This window comes from Mustela lutreola, chromosome 6, assembly GCF_030435805.1.
Source record: "Mustela lutreola isolate mMusLut2 chromosome 6, mMusLut2.pri, whole genome shotgun sequence".
NCBI lineage: Eukaryota > Metazoa > Chordata > Mammalia > Carnivora > Mustelidae > Mustela > Mustela lutreola.
Genome location: NC_081295.1, coordinates 10,161,847 through 10,185,602, shown reverse-complemented (window position 1 = coordinate 10,185,602; position 23,756 = coordinate 10,161,847). Strand labels below are relative to the sequence as shown.

General features: G+C 41.0%; 1 protein-coding gene across 10 annotated transcripts in view; it reads left to right on the top strand.

The window, feature by feature from the left end:
* Window positions 1-23,756, top strand: part of ARID1B (AT-rich interaction domain 1B) — a 439,398-nt gene that overhangs the window by 335,499 nt on the left and 80,143 nt on the right. For 9 of the 10 annotated variants that reach the window (XM_059176681.1, XM_059176674.1, XM_059176679.1 and 6 more), the window contains one exon: window positions 10,360-10,449. The exons of the other annotated variant lie outside the window; for it this stretch is intronic. In XM_059176681.1, coding sequence (XP_059032664.1) covers window positions 10,360-10,449 — 90 coding nt within the window. The remainder of the gene's footprint in view (window positions 1-10,359; window positions 10,450-23,756) is intronic. 10 annotated transcript variants of the gene reach the window in all.

Sequence of the window (23,756 nt, the reverse complement as noted above, 5' to 3'; positions counted from 1 at the left end):
TAATTACTTTGAATGTAAATGAATTAAATGCTCCGATCAAAAGACATAAGGTGACAGAGTGAATAAAAAATAAGACCCATCTGTACGCTGCCTACAAGAGACTCATTTCAGACCAAAAGATACCTGTACATTGAAAGTGAGGGGATAGAGACACATTTATTATGCAAATGGATTCCAAAAGCAAGCCAGGATAGCAGTACTTAAAACAGACAAAATAGAATTCAAAGCAAAGATAGTAACAAGAAACTAAAAAGGACACTGTATAATAATAAAGGGGACTATGCAACAAGAGGATATAAAATTGTAAACATTTATGTGCCCAAGTGGAGCACACAAATACATATAACAGTTAATAACAAATATAAAAGAAATAATAATAATGCAATACTAGTAAGGGAATTTAACACTTTAACACTCCACTTCCATTGATGGACAGATCATCCAACCAGAAAACCAAACCGTGGCTTTGAATGACACACTGGACCAGATGGATTTTTTTTTTTTAAGATTTTATTTATTCATTTGACAGACAAGATCACAAGTAGGCAGAGAGAGAGGGGAAGCAGGCTCCCCGCTGAGCAGAGAGCGGGGCTCGATCCCAGGACTCTGGGATCATGACCTGAGCGCAAGGCAGAGGCTTCAACGCAGCAAGCCACCCAGGTGTCCCTGGACCAGATGGATTTAAAGATGTATTCAGAACATTCCATTCTTACCCAGCAGAATACACATTCTTTTCAAGTGCACACAGAATGCTTTCCAGAATAGACTATATATTGGGCCACCAACGAAGTCTCAACAAATTAAAAAAATATATCAGTTTTGTACTGTGTATCTTTTCTGACCACAGCTCTATGAAACTAGAAAGCAACCATAATTAAAAATCTGGGAAGAGCACAAATACATTGAGATTAAATAACGGGCTACTAAACAATGAATGGGTCAACTAAGAAGCAAGAAAAGTCTCAGATAAACAACCTAACATTACACCTAAAGGAGCCGGGAATAAAAAGAATGAACAAAACCCAAACCCAGCAAAATGAAGGAAATAATAAGGATTAGAACAGAAATAAATGCTATGAAAACTAAAAAAGAGATCAGTGAAACCAGGAGCTGGTTCTTTGAGATGATCAACAAAATTGATCAACCTCTAACTGGACTGATTTTAAAAAGGGAGGGGGGAGAACCCAAATAAAATTACTAATGGAAAAGGAGAAATAACAGCTAATACCATCGAAATACAAACAATATTACAAAATCCTATATGCCAAAAACTTGGACAGCTTAGAAGAAAAGGATAAATTCCTAGAAACATAAAACCTACCAAAACTAAAGCAGGAAGAAATAGAAATCACCAGCAATGATATTCAATCTGTACCCAAAAAACTCGCAATAAATAAAAGTCCAGGACCAGGTGGCTTCACAGGCAAATTCTACCAAACATTCTTCTTAATAGCTGTTCTTAACCATTCTTCTTAATACCCATTCTTCTTAAACAATTCCAAAAATACAAGAGGAAGGAAAACTTCCAGATTTATCTATGAGCCCAGTATCACCCTGATAACAAAACTAGGTAAAGACACCACAACAAAAGAGAACTACAGGCCAGTATCACTCATGAGTGTAGATGGGAGAAATTCTCAACAAAGTATTTGCCCACCTAACCCAGCAATACATTTAAAAAATCATTTACTGCAACAAAGTGGGATTTATTCCCAGGATGCAAGTGTGGTCCAGGTCCAGTACTCACAATACAGTCAGTGTGATATGTCACAATAAGAGAAAGAATAAGAGCCATATGATCATTTCAGTAGACAGAGAAAAGGCATGTAACAAGGTGCAACACCCATTTATGATAAAAGTTTCCATAGAGTTGTTTTAGAGGAAACATACCTCAACATAATAAAGTCCTTCTTTGAAATTTGAAAAACTCACAACCAACATCATACTCAATTGGGAAAAACAGAGCTTTTTCCTTGAGGATCAGGAACAAGACAGGAATGTCCAGTCTCACCACTGTTATTCAGCATAATACTGGAAGCCCTAGCCACAGCAATTAGACAACATACAAAAATACAAGGCATCAAAGTTAGTAAGAAAGAAGTATAACTTTGCTATTTACAGATGACATGATACTACATATAGAAAACCCTGGAGACTTTCCACAAAACTATTAGAACTGATAAATTAGCTTAGTGAAGTCACAGGATACAAAATCAATGTACAGAAATCTGTTATCCTTTACATTAATAATGAAGGAGCAGAAAGTGATAGTAAGAAAACCCCATTTACAATTGCACCAAAAGCAATAAAATATATAGGAAGAAACTTAACCAAAGTAGTGAAATATGTGTACTCTGAAAACTGTGAAACACTGATGTACGAAACTCAAGACAACACAAAGAAATGGAAAGACATTCCATGCACATGGGTTAGAAGAACAAATGTTGTTAATATATCTGTACTACCCAAAGCAATCTACAGATTTAATGCAGCCCTATCAAAATACCAACAACAGTTTTTACAGAACTAGAACAAACGGTTCTAAAATTGGTATGGAACCATGAATAACCTTGAATAGCCAAAGCAGTCTTGAAAAAGAAAAACATAACTGGAGGTAATCACAATTCTGAATTTCAAATTATATTACAAGGCAGTAGTAGTTAAGACAGTATGGTATTTGGCATGAAAATAGATACATAAATTAATGAAACAATAGAAAACCCAGAAATAAACCCACAATTATATGATCTATTAATCTTTGACAAAGGAGAAATGAATATACAATGAGGAGAAACATATTTTCAACAAGTGGTGTTAGGAAAACTGGACAGCCACATGTGAAAGAATGAAACTGGATTACTTTCTTACACCAGCCACAAAAATAAACTTGAGATGGATTAAAGACTTAAATGTGAGACCCAAAACCATAAAAATCCTTGAAGAAAACACAGGCAGTAATCTCTCCAACACAGGCCGTTAGCAACATTATTCTAAGTATTTCTCCTCCAGCAAGGGAAGTAAAAGCAAAAGTAAATTATTGGATTACATCAGAATAAAAACTTTGTGTGCAGCAAAGGAAACAACAAAACTAAAAGGCAACCTACTAAATGGAGAAGATATTTGTAAATGACATACCTGATAAAGGGTTAGTATTCAAAATATACAAAGAATTAATACAACTCAATACCCCCAAAATAAATAGTACAATTAAAAATGGGCAGGATACGTGAACAGACATTTCTCCAAAGAAGACATCCAGATGGCCAACAGATGCATGAAAAGATGCTTGACATCACTAATCAGGGAAATGCAAATCAAACTATAGTGAGATATCATCTCATACCTGTCAGAATGGCTAAAATCAACAACGCAGGAAATAACAGTTATTGGTGAGGATGTGGAGAAACAAGACCCCTCGTGTACTGTTGGTGGGAATGTAAACTGGTGCAGTCACTGTGAAAATCAGTATGGAGATTCCTCAAAAAAAAAAAAAAAAAAAAAAAGTAAAAATAGAACTACCTGCAATCAAAGAATCACACTACTGGATATTTACACCCAAAATACAAAAACACGAATTCAAAGGAATACATGCACCTCTATGTTCATAGCAGCATTATTTACAATAACCAAGCTATGAAAGCAGCCCAAGATTTGGTACATATATGTACAATGGAATAGTATGCAGCCATAAAAAGGAGGAAATCTTGCCATTTGCAGCAAAATGGACAGAGCTGGAGAGTATAATGCTAAGTGAAGTAAGTCAGAGAAAGACAAAACCATGTGATTTCAGTCATGTGGACTTTAAGAAACAAATGAGCAAATGGGGGGGGGGGGGTTCTCTCTTTTTTCTAAGAGAGAACTAAGAAATGGATTCCAAATAGAGAACTAAGAACCAAGAAACAGATTCTTAACTACAGAGAATAAACTGATGATTCCTGCAGCGTGGGTTGGTAGGGGTATGGGCAAAACCGGAATGGGGATTAAAGAGTACTCTTATCATGATGAAAAAATAAAATGAAAAATAAAAGCAATGACCTTCCTCTACACAAGCAATAAACAGTTAAAAGACATACAGTTAGAGAAAATCCTGTCTGTAATTAGTAGCAACAAAGATTAAATGCTCAGGAATAAATTTAACACAAAATACACAAAGCTTTTATGTACTTGGAAGTACATAAAAACTTTTATGCACTTGGAAGAAAGTAAAAAAGACATGAACAATGAAAGATGTTCTCCTCTTCTTGAATAGGATGAACTCAATAGTCATTCATTCTCCTGGAATTAGTGTATCATTGTAATCCCAGTAAAAACATCAACAAGATGTTTTATATAGACAAATTGATAACTAAAGTTCATATAGAAAAAATAATGGTAGGAAACACTGAAAAAGAAAAGGTAGGTTGAGGGGTTAAGAAGCTAGCCTTACTAGACATTAAAATGTGCTATAAGAGTAGATCTTAAAAGCTCTGATCAGAAAAGATAAAATTTGATCTGTATTTCCTCATACACAAAAATAAAATCCCAGCAGATTAAGATGAGACCATGCGTGTACTTGAAGAAAACTGGGGTGAATTCCTCTTTAACCTTGGTATAGAGAGGAGCTTTCTATAGGACACAGAATCTAGAGACAATAAAAATAAAGATTGATAAATTTGGCCCTTTGTTTAAAAAAATTTCCACTACAAAAGGCATCATAAAATCCAAAGACAATTGACAAAGTAGGAGAAAACAGTCACAACGTGTACCATAAAGGTTATTATATCCCTGACATATTAAGAATTCTTAAAAATTACAAGACAAAAGTATTAAAAACCCAGACTGAAAAATGTGGGAAAGACATGAATAAGCAATGAACCAGAAGAGAGATATTTATATCTCTTAAAATGAGATGGTGATCAAACTCACTCAGAATCAGGAGGGCAAATTCAAAAATCTCAGATACTGTTTCTCACATGTAAGACTGACAGACATGGTTTAAATGACCACATACTTTGTTAGGTTACAGAGAGACCTTTCAGACATTGCTGGTAAGAATTTAAATTGGTTCACAACTTTGCAGAGGGAAATTGATCTATTTTTTTGCCCCAGCAATCCCACTTCAAGCAATTTACCCTAAAGGTAGATCTCAAGCAGTACAGAAATACACATGCAAGAGATTGGAAACAGCTAAAATGCCCATATTTGGCAAGTGGTTGCATAAAGTACGGAATATTCACATAAAGGAACACCATATACCTATTCCTCAAATGAAAAATGTTATAAACTTATAGAAAGTACTTTTCAGGATATGTTGTTAAGAAGAAAAGCAAAGCCCAAAAGCTATGTAGGATGTTACCCTTCAAGTAGGGAGTAAAATAATGTAAGAGTATCCACAGATACCTTTCATTTATGAAAAAAATATATATAGCAGAGATAAACCAGAAACTTAAAAAGATCGTTTATTATAGACGGCAGCTGGGGGAGGAGTGGAAAGAAGAAGAAATGGAAACCGGGCAGCAGGATTAAGGGGGGACTGACTCTTTCACACATCTTTTTGTATCTCTTGGTGACTTCTGGAACCATGAAGTATTTCACATACCATCCGAATATCAAAACAATTAGGGCCAGTCAAGATGTGAGGGGAATGCAAAATGGCAGGAAGTCCTCTAATGAATGGCTCTGTTTTTTCACAGTGATGTAGATGCGTAATTCTGAAGTTACTTTGTGTATTGATTTAGATAATGAGATTGGGGTTTCTTACTATTGTAAAAAGAAGTCTTAATAAGGAAAGAGGGAAGACTGAAATATACCCTCCAATTCTGGTTTGGAATCAGAGGTATTTTCATAAGCCCACAGTGACACACATAGATACTGAAATGTAGATGCGCGTGTACGTATGGGTTAGTGTGCATACGTATATTTCCTACATCTGTTCACCGAGAGGGCCAAGAAGCAATAGCATCCCAGAAATAATGAGCACACCTAGTGCTCAGATCTTCAGCTGTGAACATGATCTTGCAGTAAAAAGATCAAGCAATCCTAGGAGAAATGCTTGATTACAGGGCTAGGTCAGAAAAAATGTAAAATGAGCCTGCAGTATCTTACGATTCCAAAAACTAAGGATTTGAAGGAACTTCTGATGGCCAATGCTGGAACAGTTCTAGGAACAAAATAATGTCAATGTTGGATTTTAACCCATGGAATAAAATAAATATCAACGAGTGTATTCATTTCTTGTTGTTTGAACAAATTACCGCACACTTAGCCACTTAAAACAACAGACATACACCTTCTCACAGTTTCCATGGCCAGGCATCCAGGCAGAGCCCAGTAGGTCCTCTGCTCAGGGCCTCAGAAGGCGGCAGAGTGTCAGATGGTCTGTGGTTGTAGAAGTGAGGCCTTTAAGGCCATGGGAAACACAGGTCTGCTGAGACCTCTTTGAAAGTCAGGTCTGCTCATCATCATTGCCCTTTTGATTGTCTCAAAACCAGCCAATTAAAGACTTTAATTACATCTGTAAAACACCTTTAATTTTGCCATGTTATGTAATTTTAGGAGTGCTATTTCGTTCCTTTTGTTATATTCTTTGGTTAAAGTCAAGTTATAAGTTCTGTCCTCAATCAAGACGTGAGGATTACACCAGGACGTGATTTGCTGGAAGTAATCCTATAGTGTGTCTTCTACAATGAGTTTTTGTGGATAGAAATAAATAGTCTTATAAATACATAAACAAAGTGGGGGGAGGAGCTCATTCTTCCCTACAATAGACTTCTGTTAATACATGCAGAAGGAAAGAAGAAAATAAAGGATCGTCATTACGAACAGTTTTGTAATAAACGTAACAGGCAGGCTCCTCTAATGACGCTGAAATGAATGCAGGCAAGTTTGAAAGAGGATTTGCATAGTCTCAAATATCTTCCCTAAGATACTCACAACTGCGAAGGGCGCAATAGTAATTTTATTTTGGAGGGATTTGGTAGATACCCAACTTTTACCAAGTAAACAACACCAGAAATGAACCATGTCTGTGTCAGGAGCCGTACTGTCCGAAAGCGTCAAGGTCCTAAAACATAAGGAAAGGCTGAGGGTCTTTTATAGGCTAGAGGAGACTACGGAGAAATAAACGCAATGTGAGATGATAGAATGGAAGGAAGAAAAACAATGGCGCAATTCAAGTAAGATCTTCAGTTAATAGTATGGTAGCATGTTAAGTGCTTAAGATAATTATATTATGGTTGTATAAGACGTGAACACTAGGGGAGGTGAGCTAAGGGATTTATAGGAGTTCGTTATACTCATGTTGTAACTTCTGTAAGTGTAAAATTTAAATTTCTTTAAAAAAAATCATGCTGCAGACTTCTGAGAGTTTTAAGTTGGCAACAGCAGAAATTCAGGTGACTTACTGATGCTTCATTTTCATTCTGTTGCACCAGGATTTTGTACGATATCGTATATATGGTCATTGGAGAATAAATACATAGCCGTAAAGTGGTGGGATTTATTCTAACTCAGCATAGTTTTTCCCAGTTGTAATGTTTTTTCCATTATGTTCGCATCATTATAGACAAGGGGAAAATGGCTTTCTTTAAAAACTCTGACTTAATGTTAAAGCCTTCCCATAAAGTTTGTTTGTTCACTATGCATGGCAATATTCTCTTTTAAAATACTTACCAAATTTTGTTTAAAAGGTTTTACTTATAAGAAACATATGTCCTATAAAAATCTATGATTTTGAGGGTATTTACTTAATTCATTTGGTTCAGAGGGCTCTGAATTATCTTCTTTATGTGGACCAGGGACACAAACTAATCCTGTATTATATTTCTCAGATTTATTTTCTGATTCATCACCGGCTGTGACTGTGCTTCTACCTGTGTCTTCAGAGGTGAAGCTCTTTCTTAGTAACTATGAAACTACTGGTGGAAAGATAGGGGGTAAAAGCACGTGGGGAACTTAAAGCAGTTTGCTCAAATCTGTCTTTACCACGAAAAGGCTCTTGTTTATTTCTTTAAAGGATGGATTTAGTAATAAATTTCTTGTTGCCGTAAAGAGATATCTATCTGTCTTAGAATTGCAGCAGACAGGCATAGTGCTGTTGGATGTGGCAGTGTTTTATGAATTCATGAGATGGGTTTCTTACAGCCTTTCTTTACTTTTACTTGATATATTGTACATGAGAGCAGTGCCTTGGGCGTGCATAGCGTAAGTGGTAGTGTCCTGTATTAACGCAGAATTACTGTTTGTTTTGCTGTCATGAGTCTATGAATTCGGTCTGTCATACAGAAACAATCATTATAATGTAAGCACTTACTGTCTTAGTGCAGCTGATTCCCCGGTGACATTTTAAAAAGTCAGGATTTGGCTGCAGAGTGCTTTTCATTTCTAAATGGGCTGCAGATTGGGAGCCTGAGGGCATTTCATAGGAAGCACTTGACCCTGAGTAGACACAGCAACTTTTGTGTGTCTATGGCCACGTTGATGACCAGTGTTTATCCTTGAAATTGTTTTCATCCAGAATGGTTTTTTTTTTACTTTCCGTTTAATTATTTGGTGCTCACACAAATTTATTGCAAATGTCTAGGAGTAAAATGAATGGCTGAAGAGAGACCGGATTGTTTGTCTAGGATTTTTAGACACTAGGCGTGGCTGTGAGTTCAGAGCTACTCCTGGTGGTCTCACAGCGCCATGGTCGTCAGCTGTCCATTTAGGTCTTGGTTCTCACTGTATCTGAGAATGAGAAGGGCGTTTGAACCCAGGAGCACTCAGAAATATATCCACAGGTCTTAGATACATTCTTTTCTGAAAGTGAGAAGTCTAAACTCCCAAAAACAATTTGGGATTCTTTTTAATAGTTCCATTTTGACAACAAGGTGTGTATTCTCTAAATGGGAAAATCATTTTCTGGCCTCTCTGGCTGCCAGAATCAGCCGTTATTAGAATCCATAATGAGTGACAGTCCTGAGAGACTCTGGGGACCGCGCTCTTCCTGGGCTGGAGTCAGGCCGCCTGGCCTTGCAGAGATGCCGTTGGTTAGAAAGAGGAGAGGGTGGTTGTTCGGCGTAAAACCCCAGACTCTGCAGCATGACCTTCACTGGGCGAACTGGTGGTGATCTTTAGTTCATTCATTTCCTTCTCTACTCAGCGGTGGTTCTCGTGGCAGTACACAGAACCGTAGAGAAGTGGGTGCTGTGATGTCAGCAGGTAGCTTGACCTAGCATGATCATCGGCTGTAGTACCAGGGGGTGATGTGGGGAGACCGGTACGTGCCTGCACGTATGCATGCCCGTGCGCATGTATGTACATGTCGCTATGTGTGTGCGTCTATTTCAGTCTTTCAGTTTATTTTAGCAAAGGAGAAGATGAGAAGATAAAACAGCAAGCTCTTCATGCCATGAGAGCTAGCACCTTGAGGACTGGGCTAAATTCAGCTGCCCTCTTCAATAAATATTTTTAGTCAAAATGTATTTAATCCTCTGAGCCAGAAAGTGAGTTATCACGTACCTCTGATGATTCTTAAATCTCAAAATCCTGTCTCCTGCCTTCACATGATTCATTGCCTCCCTTTACTTAATAAAAATAACAAGTATCTTTATACTTATACTGAGCGTAATTCATATGCTCAGATTAAGGGCCATTAAATAACAAAGTTTTCTTAATATTTGTTATGCTAATGGAGGGATTAAAGGAGTAAAAGACATGATTCCTGTCTCAAGGAGCTTACATTACAGTTTGAAGAGACACACTGAGCACACATTAAATAAACGGAAATCAAATAGATGTTAATAGATGCTGTTGCTTTATTAGCAATAAAGGTGCAGAATAATACTTCCTCTTTAGTGCTAATATATATAAAATGTAGATTTTATAGTAGTATGTTATAGTTTTTTTTTTCACCAAAGTCTATTGTGTTTGTATTAAATCTCTGATTAAAGGTTTTTTTTTCAGAAATTGGTTGATATTTCTACATCAAATAAATATTTACCAACAAAACATTTTTGGCCACTGTGCATGCCTGGCCACTTAGAAACCAGTTCAAACTCAGGAGGGGGGAATTTAGTTCATTAGTCTTGGATTTTATTAGCTGCATTAAAGTCTGTGTCAGATTTCTGCTGCTCGTTTATTTGTGAGCTTGGGAACTCCTTCAGGAAGAAATCAAACTTATCAGGAGGTCATTTGCTGAGTCTGATTTTCCATGTTTCTTCTTCGTTTTACCAGAAAGGGACGATGTAGCCTGTTTTGGGAGCCATGGCTTTTTCTATACGGGGCCGTACCTTCTGTAATCGTTAAATTTAAATAAATGTAACTGTGTCTTGGTTTTGCACAACTGCAATATTAATGTAGAGGGTTCCCCATCCCCACTTCCCTTCCTGTGTTTTCCAGGCAGTCAGATGCCTCCTCAGCCACCCGGGAGCCAGTCAGAATCCAGCCCCCATCCTGCCTTGAGCCAGTCACCAATGTCACAGGAAAGAGGTTAGTCTTCAGTTCATGTCTATATATCTTTGTGTTTTGAGTATATAAGGCTTACACGAATCTGGTCAGCCATGCATCTTCTTAGAGATAATGTTTCTTCGTCAGATGAACAAAAAAAGAACATACATAAAACAACCATGGAAGAGAAGGCTGCTTTCTTGCAGATCAGGTGAAGTTTTACCAAGCGCAGTTCAAGACCCAAGGAGCATGTGTGTCCACGTAGCACCGTGAAGCACAGTTTGTACATGAGTATCCTGACACTTGTTCTAGCTGGGCCAAAGGGACTGTTCCCGATGTGATTTGGATATCAGTCCTAGTGAAGTAAAATGTTAGAGTGCATGTATGTTTAACTGTTTTGACCAACTATTTATCCCAGGATGCTTAGACAGTAAAAATTTAAACACAGAGTAAGACCTTGTATTGTACGATTGTAGTAGCTTAGAACTAGAGCGAACCTGAGAGCTTGTCAAGTTCAGTCACCTCCACTTAAACTCAAGAAACTGAGGACCAGAGAGCTCCCAGAGGACCTCCTCACTGTTGGAGGCTCTCAAGGGCCAGAGCCGGAAGAAAGAACACGGGCTCTTCCTGAAGCTCTTGGCCACGTGGCCCCGCCGTAGGCAGACTCTGATCTTTAGCTCGGTTGTACACTTTGACCCTGCGTATGACTGCATTGGTTACGGCCTTTGGCCTTCATTTATTTATCTCTGTCTCCTTTCTCTCCTTCTGTAGTAAAGCTGCTTTTGTTAGTGGTGATTTTTGTAGACCAGGCTTTCCACGTCTACTGCACCATGTGGGGCTGTGCCGGCCACTTCCCACTGCCTGTGAGTCAGGGCTCGCCCAGTCCGCCCATGGAGCGTGTCACTTGCGTTCTCCCTCACACCCACCCAAAAGACAGAAGTGGCTAGCTTGGGAGCTGCTATTTAAAGGTTGCCGACCCCCCACATTTATAATTATTCCTGTATGAGTTATACAGATGACGATTTGCTTCTAATTGGAATTAAAAGGTTTCAGTTATTTTACATGCTTAACTCAGCACCTCGTGCTTTAGAAAGTAATGTCAGTGAAAAGGTGGATTAGTCCTAGCTATACATCGTTGGTGTTGAAATGAATATTTAGTAGGAATAAAATGAAATTTTTATTTTCTACTACCGCTACATATTTAGCTTTTTTAATTATAATTTAATGTATAGCTAACACATGAATTCCCTTATTGAGATACTGTAGTGTGACCTAATGATGGGATAGCTAATGGTTTTCAAACTTCAAGGTGTATGAGAATTACCTAGAGAACTGGTTAGAAGAGATTTCTGGGCCACACCCCCCCAGATTTCTGACTCAGTAGGCTTGTGATGGGCCATTTAAAATTGCATTTTGGGCAAGTCCCAAGCTATTGCTGATGCTGCTGATCTGAGGACCATACTTTGAGAACCACTGCCTTATAATGATACTATAATATGTTCTAATAATTGTGTCATATGCATTTCTTTCTCTGAACTTTCCACTGTATCCTCCTGTGAATCAGACTTATACCTCACATCTCTCTTCTGTATGTATTCCTCGGGTCTCTGGTCATCTGGAAGTTCACGGAGAGCATGCTAGCACCACGCAAGGGGGATTTCTCTCTAAACTCCTTTACTTGGCCTTGGGTTGCACCTCCGTTGTGCTGCCAGGTCAGGGAAGTGGAGAAAATAAAGGATGAGAGAAATTATCCTGCACTGAAAACCTGCTCAGGCCAGACCCAGAGCTAAGATGAAGATATTTGTCATTTCCCTTAACCGTCACCATAACCCCGTAGCACCATTCCCCACCGGGAGAGGCCGCTTCTTCGGCAAGCATTCAAGGGTAAAAGGTTCCTTATTCAGAAGTCCTACCATTCTAACTTTTATTGCAAAGAACTAAAAGAGAGAAACGCCTTCTAGATCATCCAGCAACATGTCCCCCAGCCTATTCCAACTGATAACGCCCTTAAGAACTTGAAAATGTAGAAAGCCAAATGTGAATCATGGTGCCACAATGAGAAAACATAGTCAAATTAAACAGGGGCACCTGGGTGGTGCTGTCAGCTAAGTGTCCGACGCTGGGTTTGGGCTCAGGTGGGGATCTAGGCCCTGTGTCAGACCCTGCGCTCAGTATGGAGTCTGCTTCAGACTCCCTTTTCCTCCCTTTGCTAAAATTTTAACTAAATACATTAGCAAGAAAATCCAGAGTTTTCTTCTGGTGTCACTATATAAAACAATTGGGTGGATGTGTTTGTTATTCCCTCTGATTATCTTCAGTGTATGTAGTGTGGTTTTGGTAATTGGTAATGGATACTTAACAATCTGGATAGTTACAATAACCATTTCCTTCAGATAGCAAATATAAATTTTATAACTTGCTAAATCTGAATTGGTTTTAATGAACACGTTCCCCAGGCTTTCTCTGAAAGGCTGCTAAAGACATTATGTGTGTCTCTTGTGTGCCTTCTCTTGGTTGGACGTCCCCTAAATGGGAAGACCTTGTATTTCCAAATAGGTGGTAAATGATGCTTTGCCATGGGGCGCCTGGGTGGCTCAGTCGGTTAAGCATCTGCCTTCGGCCCAGGTCATGATCCCCGGGTCCTGGGATCGAGCCCCATGTCTGGTTCCCTGCTCAGCAGGGAGTCTGCTTCTCCCTCTCCCTCTCTGGTCCCCCCCTCCCTCTTGGCTTCCTCCCACTCTTTCTCTTTCTCTCTCTCTCTTTCTCTTAAATAAATAAAATCTTTACCCAAAAAAAAAAAAAAAAAAAAAAAAAGATACTTTGCCATTCATGGTTAACTTTCCTCCAAAATTGGATAGCAATGATTTTTTTTTTAATGGCTTTATTATTTGTTAAAATCAAGGAAGAAATGTTAGTTCTTGATGATACTTGATCAGGTGTCTCAATGGCAAATAACACAGTCATTATAATGCTTTGATAAAATGTAACATTTTCCTTGTCTGTTTTGTTGTTGGGTATGTACCAAGAGTGTACAAAGTAGATTTGAGAAAATATAGTACAAAGTAGATTTGAGAAAACACTTGCTCGAAAATTCCCCAGTGTTGACTCCCATGTATTGAAAAGTAATTTAACTCCAGTTATACCTTTACAATTGATATAGCCCCCTACCCCTATTGAAGGAAGTGAGGAAATAAACAGAGAGGAAAGAAGTATATTAATGAGTTAGCATCATTTTTAAAAAACGTATTTTCTCTCAACTTGCTAGACAGGAACATAGCTCCCACACTGCTGAGTACTAAAATATAACCAAGTCGATCAATTCCTTTTACACTTACTTTGTTTTAAGAAGTAGGATTAAGATAAGAGAGTAAGATTCCAGTTACGCACACTTCTTTCATGTATCTACAGGGGATAGATCTTCTTTAATAGCAAAGAATCTAGAAACACTTGCCTGGAGACCGACGCAGCCTGCTTCTTTTTGGCAGTGTGATGTTCTGGGTGTTTCCCAGAGTCCTCAGGAAAGACAGCAGTGCTTATAACTCTCCCCGTAAGCCTGGCTCCCTCCAGGCTCGGGAAGCTGAGCTCATGCCCTGCCCATTGTTCCTTGCTACTTGGTCCTTGGATTCCTTTTGAGCAAGAAGATGTATTAATAAACTGTACTCCGTAGAGAATTTCGCAAACCTCAGACTGTCCTAGGATCTGAACCACACTGGGATCTGCAAGGCCCTGTCCTCTTCCCAGAGCTGTTTGCCGAGTCGGCCGTGGAGTCCGCGTGCTGCCCAGATCCAGCAGCCCTGCAGTGCCCTCCCACCTGGTGGTTCTGGGGTCAAGTCTGTCTAAGGTAATCAGTCACAGATCCATTTCCCCACACCGTGTGTAAGCCGACATGACTGAATTTCTTCAGTTCCATATGTTCATGAAGAGTGTACATGCAAGGAAATATGGATGTGGGCTGTAGTTCGCAGGTACAAAAAGGAGGAAAACATTTTAGGTATTTACTGGTCTCTTTACTGTCCTGTGGTGCTGTCTCCGCACGCTAGTCTGCTCCCCATACAGCACCCAGCTCAGCGCGCTTCTGTTTGCCTTGACATGGTGTTAGAACCTCCTGGTAACTCAGTAAAGAAACGGACTTCAAGTTCTTTGGTCTTTCCTGCTTCATTATTGATAAAGTTTAAAAGAAGAAAGGTCAAGACTTCAGTGTTCTGTAACACATTCACCATTGGGTTTTATCTTAAATCTTGTCTAGGTAGTCCTCACATAACAAAATGCAGAATTGCTGCTCAAGCCTTTCACCAAAAAATCAAGCAGTGTAAATCACGCCACCTGAGACATTGGAGGAAGCGTCCAGATAACGCTGAAATACTAAAATAAATGTTATGAGAAAATCGTAGCTAATGAGTTTAGGTTAGTTTTATCCTTCTTGTATAATCTTCAACTTGTATATCTTAAAATTTGAAGAGAGAACAGTAGGAAATGGCTTGTATTGTGTTGCCCTGTTTTCTGAGAGGGCTTGGAGGGAATATCTACTCAGTCATCTGAGTAGATAAATAAGTATAATTATTATTAACATTAAAATGATTGCATTTTTAACCCCCGTAAAATGTTAAGCTTAATGAAACTAGCAAATGCCCTTCTAGTTATTGGATTAGCAATTAGGTGAAAACGTTTCAAGAAGGCTTATTTATTTGGACAGATGTAGAGAGGTCAGAATTAATTTTTTGAAAACCTTTTAATTGAATTCCCTTTTAATTTTCACAGTGGTGTCTAGTTAAATATTCATGGTAACACTGGTGGTTTTCTGAAGGTCTGAACTAGATCTGGATTCTCAGAATTAACGTAGGTGATTTAACCCTTTTCATCTGGCACGCCAGCAGGGACTTCCTCAGTGTAATCCCATAGCATTTGAATAATTAGACAGTAGCGAGGAGGATTTAATTAGTCCTTGAGATATGCCGAAAGCAGAACCACTCCGAACTTTCCCTTTTGGACATGGATTGCGAGCAGAGTTGATGCTTCTGCAGGACTGTGATGTGCCGGGAGATGTATTCTGTCGCTGGAGGCGGCTCTTTGGCACCATTCTGTGACCGTCAGATCTGTGCCGACGGTATCCTGGGTGAAATCTTCCAGAATTACTGAATAGCACCCTCCCCCTGCCCCCCCCCACCCTCGCACGCCCACATCCTTGTCCACCTACGTGACAACCTTTCTTCTCTCTCTTTACGGTTGAAACAGAGTCGTAGTCAAAGCGCACGGGCTTTGCTCCACCTGACAGAGAATTGGCTTTCACTGGGACCGGTGAGGGCAGATCAGGCAAGCCAAACGAGTGCTGGGTTTACTCTCTAGTTCACAAGGACAGCAGACAAGGAGAAAATAACAAAATCCAGCCAAACTCTGTCCCTGACCCCTCTGCATGTTTAAAGAGTCCCAAAATTGCCGTCTTTGGAATCTGATTTTCCCAGTCATATTCTATCTGTACCTCCATGTTTATGAATATAAATAGTGCCATTAACCAGGAAGTGTGTGGCACAGAGGTGGGATTGGACAATTAGATGTTGTTCTTGTGTGCCCATCCTGAAAAGGTGAATCGGAATTTGTGTACAACCCAAGAGGTTTCAAACATACCTATTTCTTTTTTTAACAAGGAACTAATTCTTGTTTTTTTTTTAAAGATCTTATTTATTTATTTGACAGAGAAAGAGAGAGATCACAAGTAGGCGGGGGGGGGGCAGGCTCCCCGCTGAGCAGAGAGCCTGGTGTGGGACTTGATCCCAGGACCCTGAGATCATGACCTGAGCTAAAGGCAGAGGCTTAACCCACTGAGCCACCCAAGGGCCCCTCAAACATACCTATTTTGTGTAGCTTGAATAGAATATGTCTTCATTATTCTCCTGTTTTTTTCTTCTTTTATTAATCCCAAATGTTAACTGTCTTGGTATAATTTTACCCTCCCTCCTTAGTGGCCTACATTACCTTCTGTCTCAAGTCCAAATAGAATTCCTCATCAGATCTCTAGCACATTCTGTTTGCTTAGGGCAAATCTTTCTTACTTTTTAATGCCAAGGGCAAGAAAAGAGATCCCTTAAAATAAATTGAGTCTCTTAACTATAAATTAGACTGAGCTCTTGAGGGCCAGAACTGAATCCTGTTTCGACTCTATCCCCGTGTCTATAGCAGAGCCTCGTGCATAGTAGATGTTCAGCAAAGACTGAGCTGGACAACAAAAGATAGTGCAACCTTCACACCAGTTCAGAGGTTTCAGGTGGTTTCAGAGCACAGAACAGCCGAAGAACAAAATATGTTGTGTCCTTAAATTAGGAGATCTTTCCATATTAATAAATACTGTTTCAGTTTGACCATGATAGGTCATTTGCATGATGTAGGCTGTCTCTCTTAAGATGTGGTGTGCATTTTGACCCTGCACCAGATGAAAGCTACCAATTCTGCTCCCCATCCTTCTCAGATATAGTTCTGTAACTGTACAGACCTGACGTCAGGCTGAGCTGGAGTCCTCCCCCTTGGCTTAAATGAGCTGCCCAGAGGCCATTGCCCCAACCCCAACCCACCTCCACCACCACCTTACCCTAAGCAGGCTCTTTATATCTTGAGATATTTAAATGGAAATAAGTAAAAATTTTGAAAAGTTTTTAATGCTCTAGCTGGTTTCATGGCAATATTTACATCACAATTAGTTTAGAAATATTTTAAATTATTTTGAGTATCTTAATTGACCTAACTTCTTAATTTTCAAGAACATATGAACAAGTTAGCTCAAAAATGGAAACCACCAAGATGATTGTTAAGGAGTTGGAAGCGGGATTGGAGATTTTTGTTTGTTTATTTCTCAAACCACAGAAACCATTTGGTTCCTCTCTGTTGCATTCTCAGTTTTAATAGGGCAGTAAATTTTGTGCATTCTGAAATGTTTTCATGGGGTATGTTGGTTATCAGAAAGTATTCTCTTATTTGACCTTTCTAACTACCTTGTATATGAAGGTGTTCTTATTATTCGTGACCACAGCAAAGATAAAATGGTGTTGCCTTTCAGTGCAAGGCTGTTACCAAAAAGAGAAAATGTTTCACTTTCCATACATACTGCTGTGTAAGTCTAGTAGATCAACGTATGAAAGCATTAGTGATCATCTTCCCCCACCCCCAGATGCAGTTAATTCAGCCTCTGCTCCTAATTGAGGACCCCTTTTTTTATAATCTGTGACAGACGAAAATAAAGTCAAATATGAGGTCATATACAAGAGAGAGTATCTAGGAAGCGGTTTGTAATTTTCTCGCCCTCAGAGCTCTGCCTCTGAGCTGGATTGTGGACACAGCCAAAGCTAGCCTAGTGAAGGAAAGAACAGCATAAGGCACGTATCAAGGTTATCGTTCCGTTCCTCTTAAGTCTGCGATCCAGAGATCTGCTCACCAAAAAACTGGGAAAACAAGTATCACCTACAAAAATAGTTGATCACATTCCCTGAGGAATCATCAGTCTAAAATTTGAGACTATCAAAGATGTATAGTTTTGTCATTTTGCTGTATGCAATTATTTTTTTGAATTGCCAGTTAATGCTTGCTTTTAATAGTTAACCCCCATTTGTAAGTTGGCTCATTCTTCTTCACTGAAAATATCTGAGGACGTCTGGATCTTGGGTAAACTCCACATTGTGTATTACATGCAGTTCTTTATAACGTGTTTTCTCCTGTGCCTTATGGGTCTGTACCTCTGGGAAGGACCATTATCTGCCTAGTTTCCCAAGCCAGAAAGTTAGCAGGCATCATTGATGCCTTTTTCTCTCCCATTTGCCCCCCGCTAGTCATCTTGTTCCGTGAACTCTACCCCTGCAATGTGTGCCATGCCCTCCCTCTTCCTAGGTCGCTCCCCACTCCAGGCTAGGTTGGTGCCTTCAGCAGCCTCCGAGATCTTCTTCCTGTCTCAGCTGTGTTCCCTTCCAGTCCCCTTTTCCTGAGTCCAGAATGGTCTTTCTAGGCAGCTGGTTAGATTATAGGATTCCCTATAGCCCAAGAACCCCCCACCCCCACCCCTTTGCCTTGGAGGGAGGCCACACTGAGGTGTTTGGTTACGAGGCTCTTTCTTACCCCATGCCAGCCTCCCTTTCTGGCCTCACTCTCATCACCCCACTGCCTCTCCTCTCCAGCCAACCAAACCTCTTTTAGGATCTTTATATAAACTCTTCTCTGTTATTTTTGCCACTCACACCTTGACCCCAACCCCACCCTGCATGCCCCCCCACCCCCGCCCATCTTTACTGATCCTTCAGGCGTCCATAGCCTGGCACCTAGTAGGATTTTTAGTCCATATTTGCTACATGAACAAATGAACGAAGCATTATCTGTCACAGTGGCACCCCACAGCCAGGCACCCTCCCGTGAGCCTGGCTGTGCTCAGGACCCATGGCCGGGATTATCAGCGGAATCTTCCCTCACCAGAGATCTGTGGTGGTAAGGACCCATGGCCTTGTTCAGTCTCCTACCTGCAGCGCTCGTGTAGTACATGCTTTTTCTCATTTCAATCTTCAGGGAGTTTGGAACCCAAAAACCTGGGTGTAGGTGCAGGCTTTACCACTAATTAGTTTTGTGACTTTAGACAATTAATTAAACCTCTGCTTCCTCCATATGTAAGGTGAGAATCAGTGTCCTTTGGATTTGTTGCATGTATCAAATGCAGCCTTGTATCTGAAGGTTATAAACTGGGAAGCCCGGGGCGCCTGGGTGGCTCAGTCAGTTGAGCAACTGACTTGATTTTGGCTCAAGTCATAATCTCAGGGTTGTGAGGTCGGGCTTCATGCTCAGCCTGGAGCCCGTTTAAGATTCTCTCTCTCTCTCTCTCTCTCTCTCTACCTCGCCCCTCCCTAAAGGAGGGGAAAAAAAGAAAGAGAAAAATGAAAAATAAAGAATATCAATTGCAAAGCCCTGTGCAAATACTAATAATAAACATAAGCATTGGGCACGGGTGATTCGGAGGGGAACGTGGGTTGTGAAAGCCTTAAAAAGCAGTTTCTTTGCTTCTTCCAGCACCTAGTAACACACATAAAATTGTCTTTCCTCTCTGCACCAAAGTGGACTTTCTCAGCTAACACTCAAAAGATTGTGTAAGAAAAGGCCAGATATATTGCCCCAATCTACCATCTGGGTAATCAGTCTGATGCTTCCCCTGATTCTCCTTTGCCCGTTGTTAGATGATGTCAGTAGCCGAGAGGGTTCTGTGATGGTGGATGGGGAGAACTTAGATGCTGGGCTATAGGACGCTGCAGTGGCCAAGAAGGAAGAGGGACGGATTCTGCCAGTTAACCTTATCGCACAGCTGGGAGAGCGCTGGGGGGCATGGGTGACAGCCTTGAACGGGTCATTACTTTCTGTCTTCCTCAAAGCAGTTCATGTTGTGAAGAGAAGGAGGCAGGCAAATAAACACTGGAGATATTAAAATATAACAAGAATATTCTTTAAAATCTATTTTTCTCTCCAAGTGGGAAGGTGACACCTATTTGGGATGAGAAATCGCTTTGTCGTTACAGTCGGGAGATGCTCTACTAAGGTGGTACAGCGTGTGACCATTATTTCACACATGTGGGGAGACATCTTCTATTGAACTGGCTTGAAGAAACAGGGCCGTTCTGTGAATTTTTAACAGATGCCAACGTGAAAACAAATTGTCCATGTGCCAAAGGAAAAATGTGTTTTGCTTTCCAGTGGCTTGTAGAACCTTGGGTGTTTTGCTGGTGCCCTCATGGGGCCGGAGCTCACTGCTGGCTGAAGAGGATAAAGAAATCCCATTTTTGTGTAATTGGTCCTGTGCTCTCTTGCTCTCCCCTGCATTAGCCTGGGCGCTCTCACTCTGCCTTTGCTGTTTTTTCTTTCATGGGGAGGATGAACTGTGATTTGGGCTTTGTGTTTGACTCCGTGTTTTCCAGCAGGATTTAAAGTCTCTTATTACTGCTGAAGAATTTGTCCTGCTGCCTGAAGAGGACAGGAATGCCAGTGGGAGGCTTAGCCCCATGTCAAAATGCCTCCCAATTTAATATCCTGAAATTTCCCACTTTTGCTTGACTATGACTTTGTTAGGGATGCATTTCCATTCTATGACCCTGGAACCCCTCAGTGACTGTTCTGACAAACTGCCATTGCCTGCTTGGATTCGGGGAGCTCTCCACTCTATTTTCCCCTATCTCATCTCCCCCAATACGCCTTCTGGCCGCTTTACTTTTTATCCTAAATATAATTTCATTCTATTTTTGAGAATTTTTGAAGTCCTTCTAAAGATATCTCTGTCTTGTCCCAATGAAGTTTTTCCTCCTTCCTACATCATAAAAAAATAGTCTGTGTTCATTTCATCTCTTATATGGAAAATGTGGTTTGTTTATAATGGTTGTGGAAATCAGTTTCTTTTAATTTTTTTAATATGCTAAGTTTAGATAGTAACACTGAATCTTCCCTACAAAACAGATTTCTTTTTTCCAAATAAGAGAATTCTTTAACTTTTTTAAAACCAGGAAAAATATCTGCTTAATAAACCACAAATACTACAGTGCTGAAGGAGATACTCGAAAGGTCCTAAAAAACTCTCTTAATCTAATAATAATAAAAAGAAAGATTTTAGAAATGCTACTTCTTAATTAGATCAATTTTCTAAGATGACATTGAGGGTTTTTTTTTTATTATTATTTGAGAAAGGAAAAAAAAATGTCTCACTGGCTTAGTCTCTAATATTGGGTCTTTATTTTAGACATCAGTAGCATTTTTCCTAGACTTAACATCACTTGCACTGCCATGAAATAAGAGTAGATTGTCTTGGAATTTTCCATTGATACTAACAAAAATATCTGTAGAAGAATGATGCTAAAGGAAGCAGTCCTTAACGTGCACATTGAGTGATCCCAGGTAAGATTCCGGCAACCCTCCCGCCATTCCTATCTTTAGCTATTGATGGGGTGCATAGCATATCGCATTCAAAAAATTATCAAATAGTAATTAAGTATCTAAATTAACAGAGTGTGCCTTTAGAATAAACATTAGGACAAGTGTTTAGCATCTTAGTAGATGGTGGAAACAAGCCTGGCTAGGATCAGGCTTTTCTCTCGCGAGCTCCAGAGCTCCATGACAAGGCCCCAGCCAGAGAGCAAGCTCTCCTTCCTGTGGCTCAAGGTCTTGAGTGGTCTTCCTTATAAGCAGAAACAGAATCTTCTTCAACCACCTCCGCGTGTGTGCACACACACACCAATGGGCTGATTCGTCCATTGCATAAATGTCCATCACGCTAGTCTTTGATCAGCAGTGCTTGTAATCCAGTGGTCAACAAAGGTCAAGATCCTTGCTCTTTACCCCCAGAGTCAATTCAGGCCCTTGACAGGAATCTTGATACTTCTCTCTTTCTGTTTCTCTCTGTCTCTCTCATTTCAGTGGGCAAACTCTGGGGAATCTGCCAGATCAGGAAGGATGTGCGCAGAGTCCTATGCCACTCAGAGCTAATCAGTATTGTAGCTATTGGTTGAGTGGCCTGAAACTGACAAGCCTAGCTTTTCAGAGCCCAATAACATGGCAGGCCAATTGTATCTGGAACTAGCTCTCTGGAAAAGGGCAGTGCTTTCTGGATAGTCAACCGGCTGAGGCAAGCTGGCCACCAGCCGTAACTGGCTCTGACGGAGGAGGCATAGTGCAGGCAGGCCCAGCAGGAGGACACCGAGCGTGGGCTACATGGGGAAGGGCGTCAGGCTGTTTGCCAGGAGGCTCACAGGGCATGGCATTTGTCACCTCCGCCAATTCACCACAGTCCAGGGACTTGCAGCACTTTCTGCCTTCACTGTGACGGATGGTTTGTAGGGGAGCCTGGTACAGGGAAGCTAGTTTAGAAACTTGGGAGTCACACAGACAGGAAATAAATGGTGGGTTGTCTTAAAAATAATATGAACAGTAACAGCTCTCCCTTCCGGAGCTTCTGCTCTGTGTGCAGGCCCTGAGCTGCGCGGTGCCCAAAACATTTCCTCCTTTCATCTCCGGATGGAGAACTCGCTTGTCATGCACATGTTGCAGGAAAGGAAGGGGGCTCCAGTGTTAACTAACTGGCTTGAAGCCACAGGTTGACTTGGCAGTGACAGTGGAGATGGACCAAGTGGAGGCATTTGGCCGACACTTAGGAGGATCCGCTGGGGGGGTCTCCGCTGTCAACCGTGCCTTCCTCGGAAAGCCGTCTTCCTTTCCCTGGAAACGGTTCCTCAAGTGTACTGTGAACTGAGGAACCAGGCCACCACATCGACGAAGGTCTTGTTGTAAGGTGAAAATAAACGGGGCTCCGGATGAAGATATTGTCTTAGTCATTAAAAACGAGTATCTGGTTCCAGCTCTGCGCCCAGGCCCTCGCATGGGGTGAGGAGGCAGATGTGGAGAGAATGTGCTTGTGAGCTGCAGCACTCACGGTTTGGGGCAGAAACAGGCCCATCGCCCCAGAATGGTGGCAGTGTGGTGACTGCTCCGTCTCAGCTCACACACCTGGTGCCCTCTGAGCATACGAAAGTGCCCACTTTTCTGGAAGGCAAAGGAGGGCTGTGGTAGAAAGCAGGAGTGTGGGCCGGGAGGGACTGGAGTCCGCGGGCTGCACAGAGGCGCCTGACCTGGCAGGCACACAAGGAAAACCGCACGCTCACCAGAGGACATGGCCTGGCACTTAGTTTTCAAGCCGTGCCTCCCATTAGTGAGTTTTTAATTGAAAAAAAAATTTTAATAGAGTGCACTTCACATAATAAGGGTGGAAATTGTTCTGTGAGGCAGCACATACGCGAAGCCGAGTGTAATAAGGGAGGCCCACAAACACACTGCATCGGTTCCTTCACTGCAGGCCGTGGTTGACGGGGTCTTAATACTGCGTGAGCCTCCGCATCTTCATTGGTTTTGAAGTTTGAATGAGCTCATCGAGAACAAAGTATTAGCACGTAGTACATGTTCCATGAATGTCAGCTGTCCCTGACGGCGGCACGTTGCCTGGCACATGAGAGGTCGTCAGTAAATACTTACTAAGTGAAGGAGCATGCCAAGACCTGCCAGTCTAAAGCCACCTGGAGCCCACAGGGAGAGAAAAGGGTCTGAGGGATCAGAACGTAGAGGGACACCATGATGGAGCTGGAGAAATAGGTCAGGCCAGATTTAGAAAGACTCATGTGCTGGCCTGATGAGTTTGGGCTTCATTCTGTGAAGCACTCAGGAGTCAGGGACTCATTCTGGAACAAACACGATCGACAAATCCCTGGAGAGATGAGGAAGGACAGGATTCAGGGCAAGTGAGTGAGGGCGCAGGCCTTGCACACGAGTGCACGGTGTCCCTCTGCTGAGAGGGAAATGCAGGA